This window comes from Schistocerca serialis, chromosome 1 (genome assembly GCF_023864345.2).
Source record: "Schistocerca serialis cubense isolate TAMUIC-IGC-003099 chromosome 1, iqSchSeri2.2, whole genome shotgun sequence".
In the NCBI taxonomy this organism is placed as follows: Eukaryota; Metazoa; Arthropoda; class Insecta; order Orthoptera; family Acrididae; genus Schistocerca; species Schistocerca serialis.
The window spans coordinates 129,607,050-129,624,642 of record NC_064638.1 but is presented as its reverse complement, the minus strand read 5'-3'; the positions used below and the strand labels follow the sequence as shown (position 1 = coordinate 129,624,642).

Sequence of the window (17,593 nt, the reverse complement as noted above, 5' to 3'; positions counted from 1 at the left end):
AGACACAGCTATGATATACACACATATGAAACTAGGCAGTAGATGAACCTATACATGAACACAGTAAATAAAAACTTATGCAAATAGGAGTGTATCATACTGGAACTATGTTACATAACTATTTGCCTTCTTTCATAAAATGCATACCAACATTAAATGTATATAAAATAAAGTTAAAACAGTTCTTGCTTGACCACTGCTTCTATTCTTTGTCTGAATTTATGGAACATCGAAACAAGTAAACCTTATTTACGAAATTTTTCCAATTGTCAATTCATAATATAGTTTACATTGTGCTTATCATGTCACCTTATTACTTAATAACTGCTATTATAACATACAGAAGCAATGTAATACACCAGCCTACACTATTATGCATTTTGATTATGTCAACAATGTAGTCAAAATGACTAATGTATTGTAAATTAACTACTTTACCACTGTTCTATATCACACATACAAACAATGTACTAAAATGATTCTTGGACAAATAAACAAATTTAAGTACTAAAATTATGTAGAGAGAGAGAGAGAGAGAGAGAGAGAGAGAGAATTATCTGAATGACCTATTGTTGCTAAGGAAGGGCTATTTTTATTTGTTTTTGGTTATAAAAAATTACTGATAAATGTGGAAGACTGGAATAAGGCCTGTTGATAGCTTTATACAAATATTTATCATTTTACAATCAGCAGAGACTAAAATAAAATTCAATCTCTACAGTGGTATTGTGAGACGTGTACGCCTGGGTGATGTTGACTTGACAACACCAAATGGTGACGATGAAACTGTGCAGCTGATCAATGTTGACAAGGTAACCCCACATCCCTTGTACAAACCACTAAGCGCGTTCCATGATGTGGCTGTCCTGCATCTACAAACACCAGCTAAACTTAGCTCACGAGTTCGTCCTGCTTGCTTGAATTCATTAACACAGCTCCCAACAAATCGAGTAATTATTGCAGGATTTGCAGCAGAAAGCAATCGATCAACAGAATTTGGTAAGTTAAAAAAGTATTTAAAGTGCCACTTTTCTGCAAGAATATTATTGTAAGAGGATGGCATTTAAAAAAGTTAAAAAAAATTGTTTCTATTCAGAAAGCATCTTTGTGATCTACTTTTGAGTGTATTATTTGTTACTGAAATATAAACTTCTCTTGTTACCTACAGTCACCTAGTGGAAATCCAATGCAAATATTTCTTTAAATTTTGTGGTAAGTCTCCTGTATCTTTTCAAAGGCTTTCCCTATTTCATATGCATTTTCTTCACTTCGTTTATAAATATAGACACTGACACCCATTACTATTTATTCTAAAAAAGTATAGATCTGTATCATGTATTTGCATTTGTTAGAAAACATACATACATCCATAAAATATAGAAATTATAATATATCTTATTTGCATGTGACAAATGATATTCACCTTCAGCTACTGAAGTAGCAGAAGGTGGAAGATGAAAAGTTATTTGTTCTCCTACGCCAACCTCTTTGTCTCAAAGGACGACTTGCACCTAATCTCCTCACTTAATTTGTTTTGTACATCTTACTTCTGTCTTCCCCTACAGTTTTTAACCTCTACAGTTCTTGCAAGTAACATGGTAAGCTATCCCTTAATGGCTTACATAAGTCGTATCATCATGTTCTTCCTTCTTGTCAATGTTTCCTGCAGGTTCCACTCCTCACTGATTCTGCAGAGAACCTCCTCGTTTCTTATCTTATCCCTCCATCTTATTTTCAACATCCTTCTGTAGCACATCATCTCAAATGCTTTGTTCTATTCTTTTTTTGTTTGTCCCACAGTCCATGATCCACTTCCATACAGAGATGCTGTGCTCAAAAAGTATGTTCTCAGAAATTTCTTCCTCAAATAATGTTGTATGTTGGAAACTGGTAGATATCTTTTGGTGAGGAATACCCTCTTTGCCTGTGCTAATCTGCCTTTTATATCCTCTGTGCTTTGTATGTTGTGTAATTTAGCCCCCAGTTTTCAAAAGTTTACCGCCGATCACATTTCTGCTACTTGTCATTATTTTCATTTTTCTTAGACTTTCTCTCAATCTGTATTCTGTACTCATTAGACCGTTCATTAATTCAACATGTCCTGCAATTCTTATTCAATTTTACTGATGATAGCAATGTTATCAGCAAATATTATCATTGATACCCTTTCGGCCTGATTTTTAATCCCACTTTTGAACCTTTCCCTTATTTCTATTTAGTCATTTATATTTATTTATTAATTTATCTATTGATATCAATATAATAGAGGGAAACATTCCACGTGGGAAAAATATATCTAAAAACAAAGACGATGTGACTTACCGAACGAAAGCGCTGGCAGGTCGATAGACACACAAACAAACACAAACACACACACAAAATTCAAGCTTTCGCAACAAACTGTTGCCTCATCAGGAAAGAGGGGAAGGAGAGGGAAAGATAAAAGGATGTGGGTTTTAAGGGAGAGGGTAAGGAGTCATTCCAATCCCGGGAGCGGAAAGACTTACCTTAGGGGGAAAAAAGGACAGGTATACACTCGCACACACACACATATCCATCCACACATATACAGACACAAGGTAAGTCTTTCTGCTCCTGGGATTGGAATGACTCCTTACCCTCTCCCTTAAAACCCACATCCTTTCATCTTTCCCTCTCCTTCCCCTCTTTCCTGATGGGGCAACAGTTTGTTGCGAAAGCTTGAATTTTGTGAGTGTGTTTGTGTTTGTTTGTGTGTCTATTGACCTGCCAGCGCTTTCGTTCAGTAAGTCACATCATCTTTGATTTTAATTTATCTATTTGTTGATGTAGCACACATTTTATCACATTAATGTTGTAACACTTGTAAAAATAGAAGCCAGTATAAAAATTTAGAAATTTACATTCATGTACAAAATATAGGCACATCTAAGTTGTAATATTATGTTTAGAATGGTAGCTTCTTTATAAACACAACTTGATGGGTTGTAAAAAAAATAAAAAAACAAAACAAAACAAAAAAACACTGTTCTATTTACATATACAAAGTAAAAGTCTATGTACATACATACAGACAAAAGATGCATAGCTGAAAAGTTACTGCTACATATTGACTGATTTTACTGAAGTAAGAAATATGCTACTTAAATTTGTATAAAAATGCAGAATTTGATGTCTGCATAGAAGGGAAACTACACACATCAATTAACAGGGAGTATGTTTGGAAAAGGAGTTTAATTTTTTCTGGAAATACTTTGATAGATATAAATTTCTGAATACAGAAAACACGAGGCAGAACCCACAAATTTGAGTAATATTCCAAAATCCATTAATGTTATAGTAGTTATGGATTATTAGTAGACCTTTCACCTCTCTTTTAAATGCATTAAAGTTTGGTATTCCTTTGATCTTATCTGGCAACGAACTGAAGAGAATTTTTGGTTTATATAATACACTGTTTGTGAAAGTAACTTCTATTCCTTGTTGCATAATTTTTGGCATCACTGAATGATGTTGAATACTCTTGAGTCCTAATGGAATAGATACTCTCAAGAATAAATTTAGACTGGAGGATAATAATTTTAATTTTTTAAGAATGCCTCTATATGATTCTTTGAAAGGAACGCCTTTTATTAATCTTACACCTTTCTTCAGAAATATAAATTACTGTTTTACAAATGTGGCATTGTGTTGTTGATGCTTTGATTCATACATTGAACAACAGTGGCAAAAGACTGCAACCCTATATTACAACCTTCCAAATTTGAGCACTTTGTTCTCGGCCTTCCATTCTTATTTTCACCCCTAAGTTCTGGGATGTATCGTACACTGTGCATCTTTAACTGTAACTTACACTTATGAGGTGTGTTCAAAAAGTAAGGTGACTTTATATTTTTATGCAAAAAATATTTATTTATTCATGTTGTTCCCCTCAGATACAATACACTTGTGCCAACGCTTCTTCCAATCCTCAAAGCACTTCTCACAAGCACTTTTTGGTATAGCTTTGAGTACTTCCAGTGATGCAGTTTTTGTTTCCTCAATCAGAATCTTTGTCCTTTCAAAGGTCTCTTCAGTTTTGGGAACAGGAAAAAGTCACAGGGGGGCAAATCCGGTGAATATAGTGGCTGAGGCATGATTGTCGTGTTGTTTTTGGCAAAAAAATTTCTCACAAGCAATGATGAATGAGCAGGTGCACTGTCATGCAAAAGCCATGAATTGTTTTTCCACAATTCCTGAGGTGTTTGTGCATCGCTTCTCGCAAATGGCACATAACATCAAGGTAATACTCATTGAACAAACGACCTTGAGGCAAAAAAATCATGATTCACTACACCTCAGTAACTGAAAAAAACAGTGAGTAAAACTTTGACATTTGATTGAACTTGACATGCTTTGACTCTCTGGAATGTTTCCATTGGGATGGTCTGACTTTGGTTTTGATGTCATAACCATAAACCCATGTTTCGTCACAAGTTATGACCCTTTTCAGCAAATCAGGATTATCATTGGCATCATTCAAGAGCTCTTGAGTGATGCTCATGAGATGGTTCTTCTGATCAAAATTGAGAAGTTTTGGAACAAACTTTGCTGACACACGTCTCATGCCCAACATATCCAAAAAAATTACATGACACGAGTCAACTAATATGCCAACATCCTCAGCAACTTCTCTTATGATAATTCGATGATTTTCCAAAATTATTTTCTTCACAGCTTCAATGTTATCATCTGTTGTTGATGTGCTGGGGCGTCCAGAGCAAGGTTCATCATTGGCATCTTCTCGGCCATCGTGGAAGAGCTTGTACCACTAGTAAACATTTTTGTTTCTTAACTTGGAGCAGACTCACCGTATGCCATTGTCAACATGTAAAGTGTTTTAGAGCACTTGATTCCATTTTTCACACAAAATTTGATGCAGATTCTTTGCTCCATTTTTTATAATAATTGAAAATTGCTGAGCACACTAAAACACTCCTAAACTTTCTATCTGTCAAAAACAAATAAAGTATCCCGTACACTTGAAACTGTGAACATATGTTTGGGACATATGTACCAACATACTGAAAAAAAGATCAATAATCGAATTATGTTGGCCATGCAATTTGAAAAGTAACCTTACTTCTTGAACAGGCCTTGTATTTTTCTGAGATATTTAGCCATCTTGCACCATTTTAAATTTTCACACATTTTCTAGGTCAACAAATAATATGAATTCATCTTGATTTTTCTTAAGTCTTGGTCCTATTATCAAGTGCAGCATCAGAACCGTCTTCACCTTTCCTAAAGTCAAACTGATCATCATGTAACAGATGCTCAGTTTTGTTTTCCATTCATCTAGACAGCTTTGTTCATAAAATGCTTTTGTCATTGGCTGAACTAACAAAGAGGCTCACTGTTAAGACATTAGTACATGAAATCAGTTTTTCTTGGATGTTGAGACATTCAGAGAATCTCTAACAAGTTGGAATGAGGTTTCAATCAGTTTGACAATGTTGACGGCATTTCACATAAGTGATAATGTTACTTCCAAACACTCCTTAAATAATTCTGCCATGTTGATGAGAAGAGATTTGATTCATGAGTCCTTTAGCTGTATCTGAATAATTGGTGAAGCAGCTGAGAATGAACTATTTGGTCATGTGTACTACTTACTCAAAAATTATTGTTCGAGATTTCAATAATAGATCTTATACTTCATGCAGCTTGTTTTTATATTGTTCAGACTACTAATCATCTAGTGTGTCAACAACATTGTATCATTATTTCTAGCTACTTTAAATTAATTTAATTTAATATAAATTTTTATTTATATTATTTAATTTAATTTAGTATTAATTTTTATTGTTATAAATACTTTACATGGATCATTAAATAACATTAAAGCCTATAAATGTTTACATTATTGTAAACTTACAGTTGATTGATAAATAGACTTTATAGCTTTTCATAAACTTTATCACTGAGATAATATTAGTTGATGTAGCCTACAACTCATACATTTCTATATATTTAAACAACAGGGCATAAGGTCCTGCTAAAATAGGCTGATTTTTTAAAAATACATCCTTTAAAATTTGTAATTCATTTTGTCTAAGTTATACTTACTGACTTTCTTTCCTACAGGCACAGCACGCTATGTGGATGTCACTGAAATACCTGCATTACAGTGCCAAAAAGCACTCCCAGTACTGACTCTCATGGGTGTCGGTATTAATGAGTCACTGATATGTGCTGCAGATGAAGCTGGTGGCCGTGGCTCTTGCAGGGTAAGATGGCTCTCATAAATGCAGTCATGTTTTCGTTCATCTGTTGAAAACATATGTTTCATTGATCACCTCAGAAGTAAATTTTGTGTGTGTGTGTGTGTGTGTGTGTGTGTGCCTGCACCCGTGCACACACACACACACACACACACACACACACACACACACACACACCAGTATTTATTTAATACTGCTTCCTGGATATTTACTGATATGCGCATATAATTGTGAAAGAGGGAGTTATAATAGATGGGGGAAAAACTACTTACAACTAATTATCACTGGTTTAAAGGAGATGTGTAAACCTAAATGTAATTAATCAAGTGATTTATGAAATTGATGGGTTAATAATTTGGTCATATAATTTACATTGAGGATTCCCAGTCTGTTGCTTTATGTCCTTGGACAGGGTGAAGAGACCTATTGTGAATATTTTTGGAATTAACTATGTTAATGCCATTATAAACTTCATGTCAAAATAGGTATTATGGATGCAAATTTATAAAAAAGCTTTTTGATTGTTTTTATGTACAGTATATCTCAAGATGTGGGTTTGCCAAAAAGTATTAAAATCAGAAGTGAATAGCGTGCGATAAATTCATAAATGAAAAAGAGGAAAAATATCCAAAATAGTTCCATCAGTTTCCCATAATGACACAGCATTTTCAACAGTTTATGAAAGAGCAGTTAGCATGGAGTAAAAATGCAGAGAGATTTTCACATTGACAAAATAAGATAATTTATGAAATATTAGAACTTTCTGCATTTAGTTATAGAATAAAGTAGTCCAAAACTGCTCCATCGCATCTGACCAAATTCTAGATTTAAGGGTTTTGATGCTGTTGTACTGCAAATCGAGAAACACATAACAGATCAATGGGTAATGAGCCACTTATATTTCATTTTCACAAATGATAATTTATTTCAGGATTTGGAAAACTGAACATATTTTTCATTACATTTTGTTTCAGGATGATTTGGGAAGCCCCCTTCAAGTTCGGCTTGACAAACCTCACTGTCAGTTCAGTGTTGCTGGATTACGTTCTTTTGGATCATTGGTCTGTGGGAAGCCAGGTGTCCCTGCCGTGTATACTAGCATTGCTGAATACTTAGAGTGGATAGAGTCTGTTGTTTGGCCTTAAATATTGGGTATCAGTGTGAGAGCTGAAAGTATTATTCAGATATGAAAAGTGGTACTCAGCACTGCAGACAACTCTTGACAGTTTACTATGCAGTGTATTTAATGAACTGCAGATGAATAGGGTGGAGTGTTAAAAGTATTATTGGAAGACAGTAAAAATGCAAATGTTGCATCTGTGACTTGGAATTTATTATTGGTAAGCAAAAAACCAGAAAAAAACCTCTGTCAGATATTTAATATGGGCTCATACTTATTTTTGCAGCCCATTTCTACACTGCCATTTCCATGTCAATTTTTACAGCTTTATGGTGACTACAGCAAACACTAAATAAAATTTGAGATAGAGAATGTTTACAAGAAGCAAAGTAGATACTAATGCAGTGGTTTCAGAAGTTATAAAGCTCATAAAAGACCATGATATTTCAATCACATTGCTTTACCAGTTCTTACAATTTTGTAATTGAATTAAAAACTATTGTAAATGGTGAATGTGAATTTCTAAATAAAGGAACTGAATCCTTTATCTTTTTTTATTATGACTTTCCACCTATTTTGTTCTTCTACATCTACATCTACATCTACATCTACATGATTACTCTGCAGTTCACATTTTAAGTGCTTGGCAAAGGGTTCATCAAACCACAATCATACTATCTCTACCATTCCACTCCCGAACAGCGCGTGGGAAAAACAAACACCTAAACCTTTCTGTTCGAGCTCTGATTTCTCTTATTTTATTTTGATGATCATTCCTACCTATGTAGGTTGGGCTCAACAAAATATTTTCGCATTCGGAAGAGGAAGTTGGTGACTGAAATTTCGTAAATAGATCTCGCTGCGACGAAAAACGTCTTTGCTTTAATGATTTCCATCCCAACTCGCATATCATATCTGCCACACTCTCTCCCCTATTATGTGATAATACAAAACGAGCTGCCCCTTTTTGCACCCTTTTGATATCCTCCATCAATCCCACCTGGTAAGGATCCCACACCGCGCAGCAATATTCTAACAGAGATGAACGAGTGTAGTGTAAGCTGTCTCTTTAGTGGACTTGTTGTATCTTCTTGTTTGAAACTGCCTACAGTTTATTTTGCACAGCAAGCAGTTGCTTTATACCTTAACATTGTAAAATTTTGTTCCATGTGATTTGGGTTGATTGAGGGGGATGCAAAAATTGTTGACTGCTTGGTGAGAGAAAAATAATTTAATAATTTTGAAAATCAGAAAGACCCCCAGTTTGAGGATGATTCTTAATGGAACAATTAATCACAGCAAATGAAAGGGATTTGCAGTAGTGAGAGAGGTATGAATGGGTTATCTCCTAGTGCCATATTTCGTGATTATGGTTAGTTTTACAATCTAGGAAAAAAATAACCTGCCTCACTTTAGATAGGTATGCATGAGGCAGAGGGCTTCTCTGATGAGCTGACCTGGAGAAAACTATTACTCCTTTTATGTTCTGATTATGAATTTGGGAAGTTAAAAACTGCACGCTCTTGAAAAGGGTGAGAATGACTCTCTTAATTTTTACATAATGCACCAATGACCATTTTCACTCAGTTCAAGCCAGCCAGGAATGAAACTGATTTCACTTACCTCCTTTTACAGATATGAACAACTGCTAAATTGCTTCATCTTCTCTACTGTGAAAGGTGCCACAGGACTATAATGATAATTATGTAACCTAATTTCTTCACTTGAGCGGTTATTATTAAATATGAATGGACATACTCCCCTCTGCCCAAATTCTATTCAACACTAAAAATGTGAAGATACCACAACAATGCAAAACAAGATGAACCTTAACATATACACTGTTTTACTACAGAGATCATAATATTCCATCTAGCACTGAAATTATTTGTTGTAATGTTTCACCATATACATCTAATAATTATCAAGACTGATTTCCCAGTCAATTGGAAGTTGTATAGGCTATAAATTACATCAGTCATATTCTTAGGATCCTATGACAAGTGATCTCTGGGACCTGGAGAGGACATATATTTTATTTGGGTCTAATAAACGAAATTACTTAACACTGTAAATTCTTTAGTATTATAGTGCAAATATTAAATACAGCATACCCTAAAACATTAATTTTAAATTCTGGGAGGATACTATTACTAGAGTAAGAGTTGTTGAATTGAAAATTCTTTATTTCAATGTTAAACTTGACCAACTAATTCATAAGATCATTTTAAGATCTGCAGACCGTTAAATACACTTGTACCATGTATATGATTTCTTTCTGTAATAATATTAAGCCCTTAAACTTGTTGTAGCTGTCATAGTATTTTGTTCATGCTCTATTTTTACAAAAATGAAGTATTGGCAATATTAAAGAATACACGTCTAGTGAAACAGTTATAAAAATATAAGTATTTGTATTTTGAAAGAACTATCCTTCAATGTTGAATTTCCTCAAGAAATTATTCCATGTATGTACTATGATGTATCTCAGTTGTTGTCCCCCCCCCCTTTTCCCCCTCCCAAACCTTTGGAAGAGGAGGAGGAGGAGGAGGAGGAGATTAGTGTTTAATGTCATGTTGACAACAAGGCCATTAGAGATGGAGCACAAGCTCAGCTTAGCGAAGGAAGGGGAAGGAAATTGGCTTTGTGCTTTCAAAGTAAGCATCCTGAAATTTGATGAAGTGATTTAGGGAAGTCACTGGAAACCTAAATAAGGACGTCTGGGCATGTGTTTGAATCATTGTCCTCCCAAGCCTTTGGAATACATAGATTGTGCCAGTGTTTGCCTGAAGGGTTGAGATGGAGCAAACCATTGAACAGTGTTGCACAGACAAATATTGTATACATTGAACAAATATGCAATGGAGGCTGTTGATATTATCCGAGAACTTCATGAGGATTCTGGAATCACTTACAGTCTGAGTAGCTTCATTGAAGTGCCTCAACAGCCTTGCAGATGCTGACTTACTTATCTACACCCACACATACATCTACATGACTACTCTACAATCACCACTTATGGGTTTGGCAGAGTGTTGATAGAACCATTTTTACTATTTCTAAACAATTCCACTTTCAAACAGCATGTGGGGAAGAAATTAAAATCTAAATTTCTTTGTGAAGCTTCTGAGTTATCTAGATTTATTAAGATGGTCTTATTTCTCCCCACAAAGGTGAGAGTCAGCAAAATACAGAAAGATTCAGAAAAACAAGAAATTGCAAGACTGTTTTTAAATCAATTTATTCATGGAAGAAATGCTATTTCACAACACACAATGTAAATTTATCTCTTGGGAGATATCTCGCAACTGAGATTCACTTTTTTTACAAACATTCCTGCAGTCTGTTAGATAAACTATGCTTGGACGAGAGCAATGTTTCAAAAGAAATTCTGACAATTGCTTCTTGGATCTTAGCTTTCAATTCTGATGTAGCTGATGGACTGAATTTTTAAGGTAACCCCACAAGAATAAATTGCATACTGCTAGCTCAGGGGATCTGGGAGGCCAGGGAAAGTCCCATTTCTTGAAATTATATGATTCTCAAACAACTTGCATACAGCAACCACCAATATTTAGGTTGTGTGTGATGTTGATTTGTCTTGGTGAAACTGAACATTGTCAATCATTTGTGGAGATTTCTGTAGTTTCTGCACAACAAATTTTTTGAGCATGATGACGTACAGATCCATTGCGACTGTAGTTGTAAGGCCATTGCCATCATAAAAAAATAACAGCCTGTTATACCATATGATGACACAGAATGCCGCACGGTAACATTGCTTTTGTGCAATGGACATTGGTGTAGCTCTGTATGATTTTTTTGTGCCCAGTAGTGAAAGTTCTACATAACAAATCAACTAAGATAGAAATGGGATTCATCTGACATCCAGAGGTTGTTAACAAACTCATTGTCATTGTCTATCTTTTCAAGCATTCATTCACATAATTGTCATGTAAGATGATCACTGAGTTTCATTTTCCAGACATTCTGCAACTTGTATGGATGGTAATGTAAGTCCCATACCAATATTATCTGGAAACTTGAACTATACAACTGTTAAGGTGATGCATGGACTGAACAATGTGATTGTCTAAGACAGCAGCTCAAACAACATCTACAATGCCTTGTGTATGAGAGATTCACACATAGCTTCAAGGTTTCTTTTTCATTACTATACCTGTTTCCTTAGGTATTGAATAGAATTGGAGAGAAGAGAGATTTGTGGCACAACTTGACTAGAAGGTATCGGTTGGTAGGAGATATTCTGAGGCATCAAGGGATCACCAATTTAGTACTGGAGGGCAGCATGGAGGGTAACAATCATTGAGGGAGACCAAGAGATGATTACACTAAACAGATTCAGAAGGATGTAGGTTGCAGGATGTACTGGGAGATGAAGAAGCTTGCACAGGATAGAGTAGCATGGAGAGCTGCATCAAACCAATCTCTGGACTGAAGACCATAACAAAAACAACAACAACAAGTCATTGTGTGTGAACTGGGAATTATAATTGATCTGTGTCATAAAATATATTAATAGAATTATTTACGATGAGGGATCAATGTGTTCTTTATGTAAACAAACATAGTATTCAGCATGCTTTCGAGACTTTTATTTTTACAAAACAATGAAAACTTGGGATTGTAGTTACTGATGTTGTAAATAATTAGAATGGTAATTTTTATGAAATTTTACATATTCATGTATTAACTGTTAAATGGACTTGTATTATGAAATTTATCATGGAAGTGCCTTTTGATTTACTAAACAATTAATTAAGATCGATTATTTATTCCTGCTGAATAGGTTGTCCCATTTAAATTGCTTTGCAAAACTAGTTACCACTGTAAATTATGAACTGGAGTTGTAACACTGCAGAAATAATTTCACATTGTTATGAATGTAGGTACATCAGGTCAAGTTAGGGCAAAACAGGTGGGAAGTGTGTTGGTGATTGTTCAGCGGTGTGTGGCAGAGGAGGTGGTTAGATTTCTGTTTATCAGTTCAGTTTCACACTGGTACCATGATGCAACAAGGATCTGTGAACCACTGAGGTAGGTAACCTGAAAATAGTCATAAATGAGTTACCTGTAATCTCATTCTCTTGCCCACATTTATAGCTTTCCATAGCTGAAGAGAAACTCTTACTCGTTACTGTGAGGTAGTGAGGAAGTAGTTACTGAAGTCATGTAACCAATGTATCAAGAAAAAATTCACATTTCCTTTGAATCAAACACACAAAGTACTAACAGTCCAGCAAAATTGTTTCCTTTCCACGGCACCCAGCACAATTCAGAATCAAAATCCTATTCAGTTCCCTAAATGCTGCTTCCATTAAACATCAGCTGGACCAATTGAAGATAGTTTAGCTTGCCTAAGATTTGGAATTTTAATGCTCTATTCACCACGCCAATTTTAATGCAAGTAGCACATAAAACTCACTCAATGGGAATGGGTGAGCTAAAAATTTGTCTTCTGTTTACATGAAAGTTCAGTTCCACACATTACACATCATGTACAACTGTAGTCCCTCTCACAATAGCTTAGCTCCATCACATAAAACCATTTCAGGCCTGCACTCACGGTTACAACTATCATCACTGCTAGGCTGTGACAGACTGACACTTCCTGGCCAGCTGCAACACACTATCTTTCTGATCTGCTGGGGCTGCTTATACACTATATTCCCCAAATGAAATGCTTTTTGGCAGCCCTTGCACCTAGTTAGATGCCTCAGAAGTACAGTTCTTACTGCATTACATTTCTAATACTTCTCCCAATTGAGATTTTACCTATTTCTTAATTTCTTTGTGATAGATGTATGCTTAAGGAACATCCTATTTAAATTTTGATTCTCTATTACAATAAATATAGCTTGTACAGTATTTTATATACAACTTTGTGTAGTCTGTCCTCAGACCTGTGCTTTATATTGTCTCTGTACTCTTTAACAATTGCACGCATCCCTATAATTTTATAGCCAGAATATGGTGTTATGATATCTAGATCATAAAGACTAGACAATTCGTTGCACTTTACTACATTCTGGACCAAAATACATGTATTTTTGAATAACTTTGAAAATACTGAACATAATAGCATAGAAACTTTCATATCAAGTTTTAGCTAGTATTACAATTTAAACTCTCTAGTTCATATTTCATTAGATGGGGAACTTGTTTAAAACATGGATGTTTGTGGAAATTATAGAACTGAGGAGGTTAAGACTCAGTTTTAGGTATATTTACATGTTTCTGGACCAAATGACTAAAAAATGTAATGATTTTGAATTACTGAAATTTTCATCTACATCCATACTCTGCAAACCACCATAAAGTGCATGAAATTTTTAGTAGGCTGTTGCACAAGGGTTTGACTACAGTCAGACAACAGTTCATGTATTTGTCGTGACCAAAGAATGAGGGAAGGGTAAGGGTAGTCCTGCTCTCTTCCAGTGTTAACTCAAACCTGCTTACAGTGATCCACCATAATTCCTTCTACTCACCAACTCCTATTTACTTTTGGTACCATACCAAACCTTGAAAAAAAAATTATTTTTGAAGTAAGTGTAATAAAATGCACTTAAATGAAGTGATTGGGAAAAAACATGTACCCATACTATACACAAAAGTTTTCACACAAAAAAAAAAAGATTTTCTTCATCACTATAATCATTCAAACAAATACCATTGCAATTAAAAAATTCTTCTGTCAAAAAATATGAAATTTAAGAAATTTTAGAACCTGTGCACCTGCAATTTATTCTTTAATATAAGAAATTTGTTAAATCAGAAAATGGAAAATCCAGGATGGAATGTAACAATAAAAGAGAAGGAAAGTTGCTACTCACCATATAGCAGAGATGCTGAGTCGTGATAGGCAAAATAAAAAGATTCATACAATCAAAGCTTTTGGCCATTAAGGCCTTTGTCAACAGTAGACACACATACACACAGCTCTCTGAGACTGCAGACGTGTGTGCAAGTTGCGTTTACGTGAGTGTGTGTGTGTGTGTGTGTATGTGTGTGTAAGTGTGTGTGCGTGTGTGTATGTATGTCTACTGCTGGCCGAAAGCTTTGATTGTGTGAATCTTTTTATTGTGCCTGTCACAACTCAGCATATCCACTATATGGTGAGTTGCAACTTTCCTTCTCTCAAATTTGTTAAATCATCTTTTACGGGTGATGACACTTTTTATTGCCTATTATTACTCACAAGAATTATCTCCCAGCAATGGTTATTTTGGATGGTCATGATCTTGAAAGACAGCCTAATAAGTTCCCAGAAATATTCTCGCCTTGTACTCTGCATACACTAAAATAACATTCTGACAATATTTCTGTTGGCACCTGCCATTGATTCATCTACTTGACCTTCTGTACTACTGCAGTAGTATGTGCTTCTCTAACTCATTTCTGAGAAGAGTGCGTCGGAGGGTGTGGGTGGATGGGTGGGTGCATACATGCATGCATGTACCACTGCAATCAGACAGACAGTTCAGGCACAGACCTGCACCACAGACTTAAACATGATCTTGATATTTTGACAAAATCAGTTTCCATTAGCATGTGTGTATGTGTGTGTACTGCTGACAAAGGCCTTAATGGCCTCTTGTATTATATGATTTGGTGTTACCCCATAGAACTTATTACTCATAATCCAGTCATTGGCATTACTGTTAACATATCTCTGCTACAGAAGGAATCAAACATGCCTGGGATAAAATGATTGCCTCACTGCCACTTCCAGAAGACAACATATAATAACTCCTGATATATTTAATTCTGTTACAGAGTGACTCATCTTATCATGAACAATGAATTCATTATACTCATCCTGTAAATCCTGCATGATTTGTCTCTTGCTGAAATTACATCTTACAAGAGTAATAACATTTATATTAACAGGGTTTTTGACATTTGTTTCTTCAGCTGACTTCTGCAATCTGTCTGCTAACTTTAAATCACTTAATAACTTTACCACTGTTGACTTGCTCCCTATAAGCCGTAAATTTTTCCACTTAGTGAAATGGTCTTCCTCCATACCACTGCTACAAATATCATCTGCTAGTGCCTCTCTTTACAGATTATCACTGCCTATTATTTCTTTGGCATCATTAGCTTCATTATCCCCATAATCTGTTTTTTCCTCATCTTCAAAGTCATTTAACACTTTGTCTACTTCCTCAAGAGATACGTTAGGCTATAGTTCACCATAATTTGTCAAATACCTTCTGGTGTATCCACAAGTGCCATAACAAAGACAAAGATCACAAGACCAGAGAAGGAGGTGAAATGACATCAGCTAATGGTGCTCTGATTAGGACCGCACCACAACAGGAGCAACACCTGCAAGAAGTGAATATAAGCGCCACTCCTGCCAGCCTCAGTTGCTGAGATCGGCTCAGTATACGGACATTAGAGGACAGCATTAGCGCAGCCTAGAATAGAGTGCTACAATCTATATCCATTGCTTGTTTGGACCTTATCTATAGTGACGAACATTATTTGTTTGCATGTCACCCATCACATGTGACTATTCCTTGTAAATCTTCAAGTTAAGTATTGCCAAATCTGCTTTATAGAAATAAAAGTACTAATGTTATTTGCTTGAATTGTTGTTCTGAGAATGAAGCATCCCTTAGGCACCCTGTATGAGACAAGTGGCCAAGACTTTACAAAATATATAAGGTTGTACATCCTCCTCCTCCTCCTCCTCACTGTTGACTGAGCACATTTCAAATGAGTTCTAAAGTACCTCCATCCTGTTGTTAATGACGATTTCCCTGCCTTATTTATTCAACTTTTCTTGAGCCCCTAATACTAACTAGTTCATGTACGTGGCCAAGAAAAACCTCCGTATTACTAGAATCTACAGACATGCAATTGAAATCTTCTGTCTGTATACCTTTACATTAGTTCAGGATAGTGATTAATTGCTGGCTCTAATCTGACCTCTGCCTTGTGAGTGTCAGATTTCTCATGGACAGGAATTGGTTTTCTTGCCATTGTACACTATTCTCAATCATATTTGATTGCTGACTAATAGCATTTTCCTCCTTTATTGGTCTTATAGGCACAGCTTTCCTCTGCCTCTACTTATTAAATCTCTTGAATCAATGTGGCTGTTCACCTGTTCTTCTGCCACCCCTGCCATGATGATTACTATGTGTATTTCTAACTTCCAGTCCTCTAACATTTACTTTTCCACCTTGGTCTGCTGTGGTATTGCTATTCTTATTGTAAGGCCTTTTATGTGTTTGCTCATTACTAGCAGCCACTCTCCATGACTCACTCCAACACTCAATAAATTTATCTGCAGTAATGATTTTCTTCTTCCAGTTCTGGAGCAGTTTACCTTCTAAGCCAATTTATGGTTTCATGCTTTCTGTCAAATGTGACACATGTGAAACGCATCTTGCAAACTTTTTGACTCACAACTTTCTCCTACTACAAAATTCTCTCAGCACATTAGTTTTGTGTAAGACCAATACTCATTTGAAATGCTGCTTTAAATTCAAAAAGTATTTTACCATATAACATTACACCAGCTGACCATAACAATGCCTCACTAGACAAGTGACTAAGTATAAATGAAATTTTCTCATGATCAGACCACCACCCCCACAGCATTATCTCAAACTCATTCCAAAGTTCTAATGGGTGTTCCTGATTGTCTGGATCAAATCCTAAAAATTGCCAACTTCTGATGAAAGTAGCATCAACAGAAACATGCTGCACAAATATGTTAGATAAGCTTTTTTTCTCTTTAATGTTAATAATATCACTGCTCAAAGCTACCATTTCATTTTCTACTGATTCTACTTTTCTGCCAATTGCACCAATCAGTGCACCTACTTTTTCAGCCAGCTTTTCTCTACTCTCTGCTTCACAAGATATCTTTTCATCTGTTTGTGCATATTTGTGAGTACTAACAGTTGTGACCTTTAAAATCTCTTTCTGACAAATAATGACTTTTTTATCTGCTTCTGTAATGTCTCAGAGAGCAAAGTTCAGACATTTTGTCCATTTTTTTCTGTAAACCTTATTTCTACAAATCCTTTGTCCACTTTGCATTCTTTATGAATGTCACCAATTTCCACCTTTAAATTTTTTTCCTAGTTCAGTTAACTCTACTTCAGATTTGAACTTCTTATTACAGCGCATCACCTGCTCTGACTCAAATGACATATGGCTGCCCTTGCAGTGTCTGGAATGGCTCTTGCCC

General features: G+C 35.4%; 2 protein-coding genes across 2 annotated transcripts in view; one reads left to right on the top strand and one right to left on the bottom strand.

Moving 5' to 3' along the window:
- Positions 1–7,907, top strand: part of LOC126464143 (serine protease snake-like) — an 80,461-nt gene extending 72,554 nt beyond the window's left edge. Inside the window, exons 5-7 of the mRNA XM_050096212.1 lie at positions 722–999; positions 6,106–6,248; positions 7,217–7,907. Coding sequence (XP_049952169.1) covers positions 722–999; positions 6,106–6,248; positions 7,217–7,387 — 592 coding nt within the window. The 3' untranslated portion in view covers positions 7,388–7,907. The remainder of the gene's footprint in view (positions 1–721; positions 1,000–6,105; positions 6,249–7,216) is intronic.
- Positions 1–17,593, bottom strand: part of LOC126464102 (rhotekin-like) — a 755,639-nt gene that overhangs the window by 201,621 nt on the left and 536,425 nt on the right. The window lies entirely within an intron of this gene.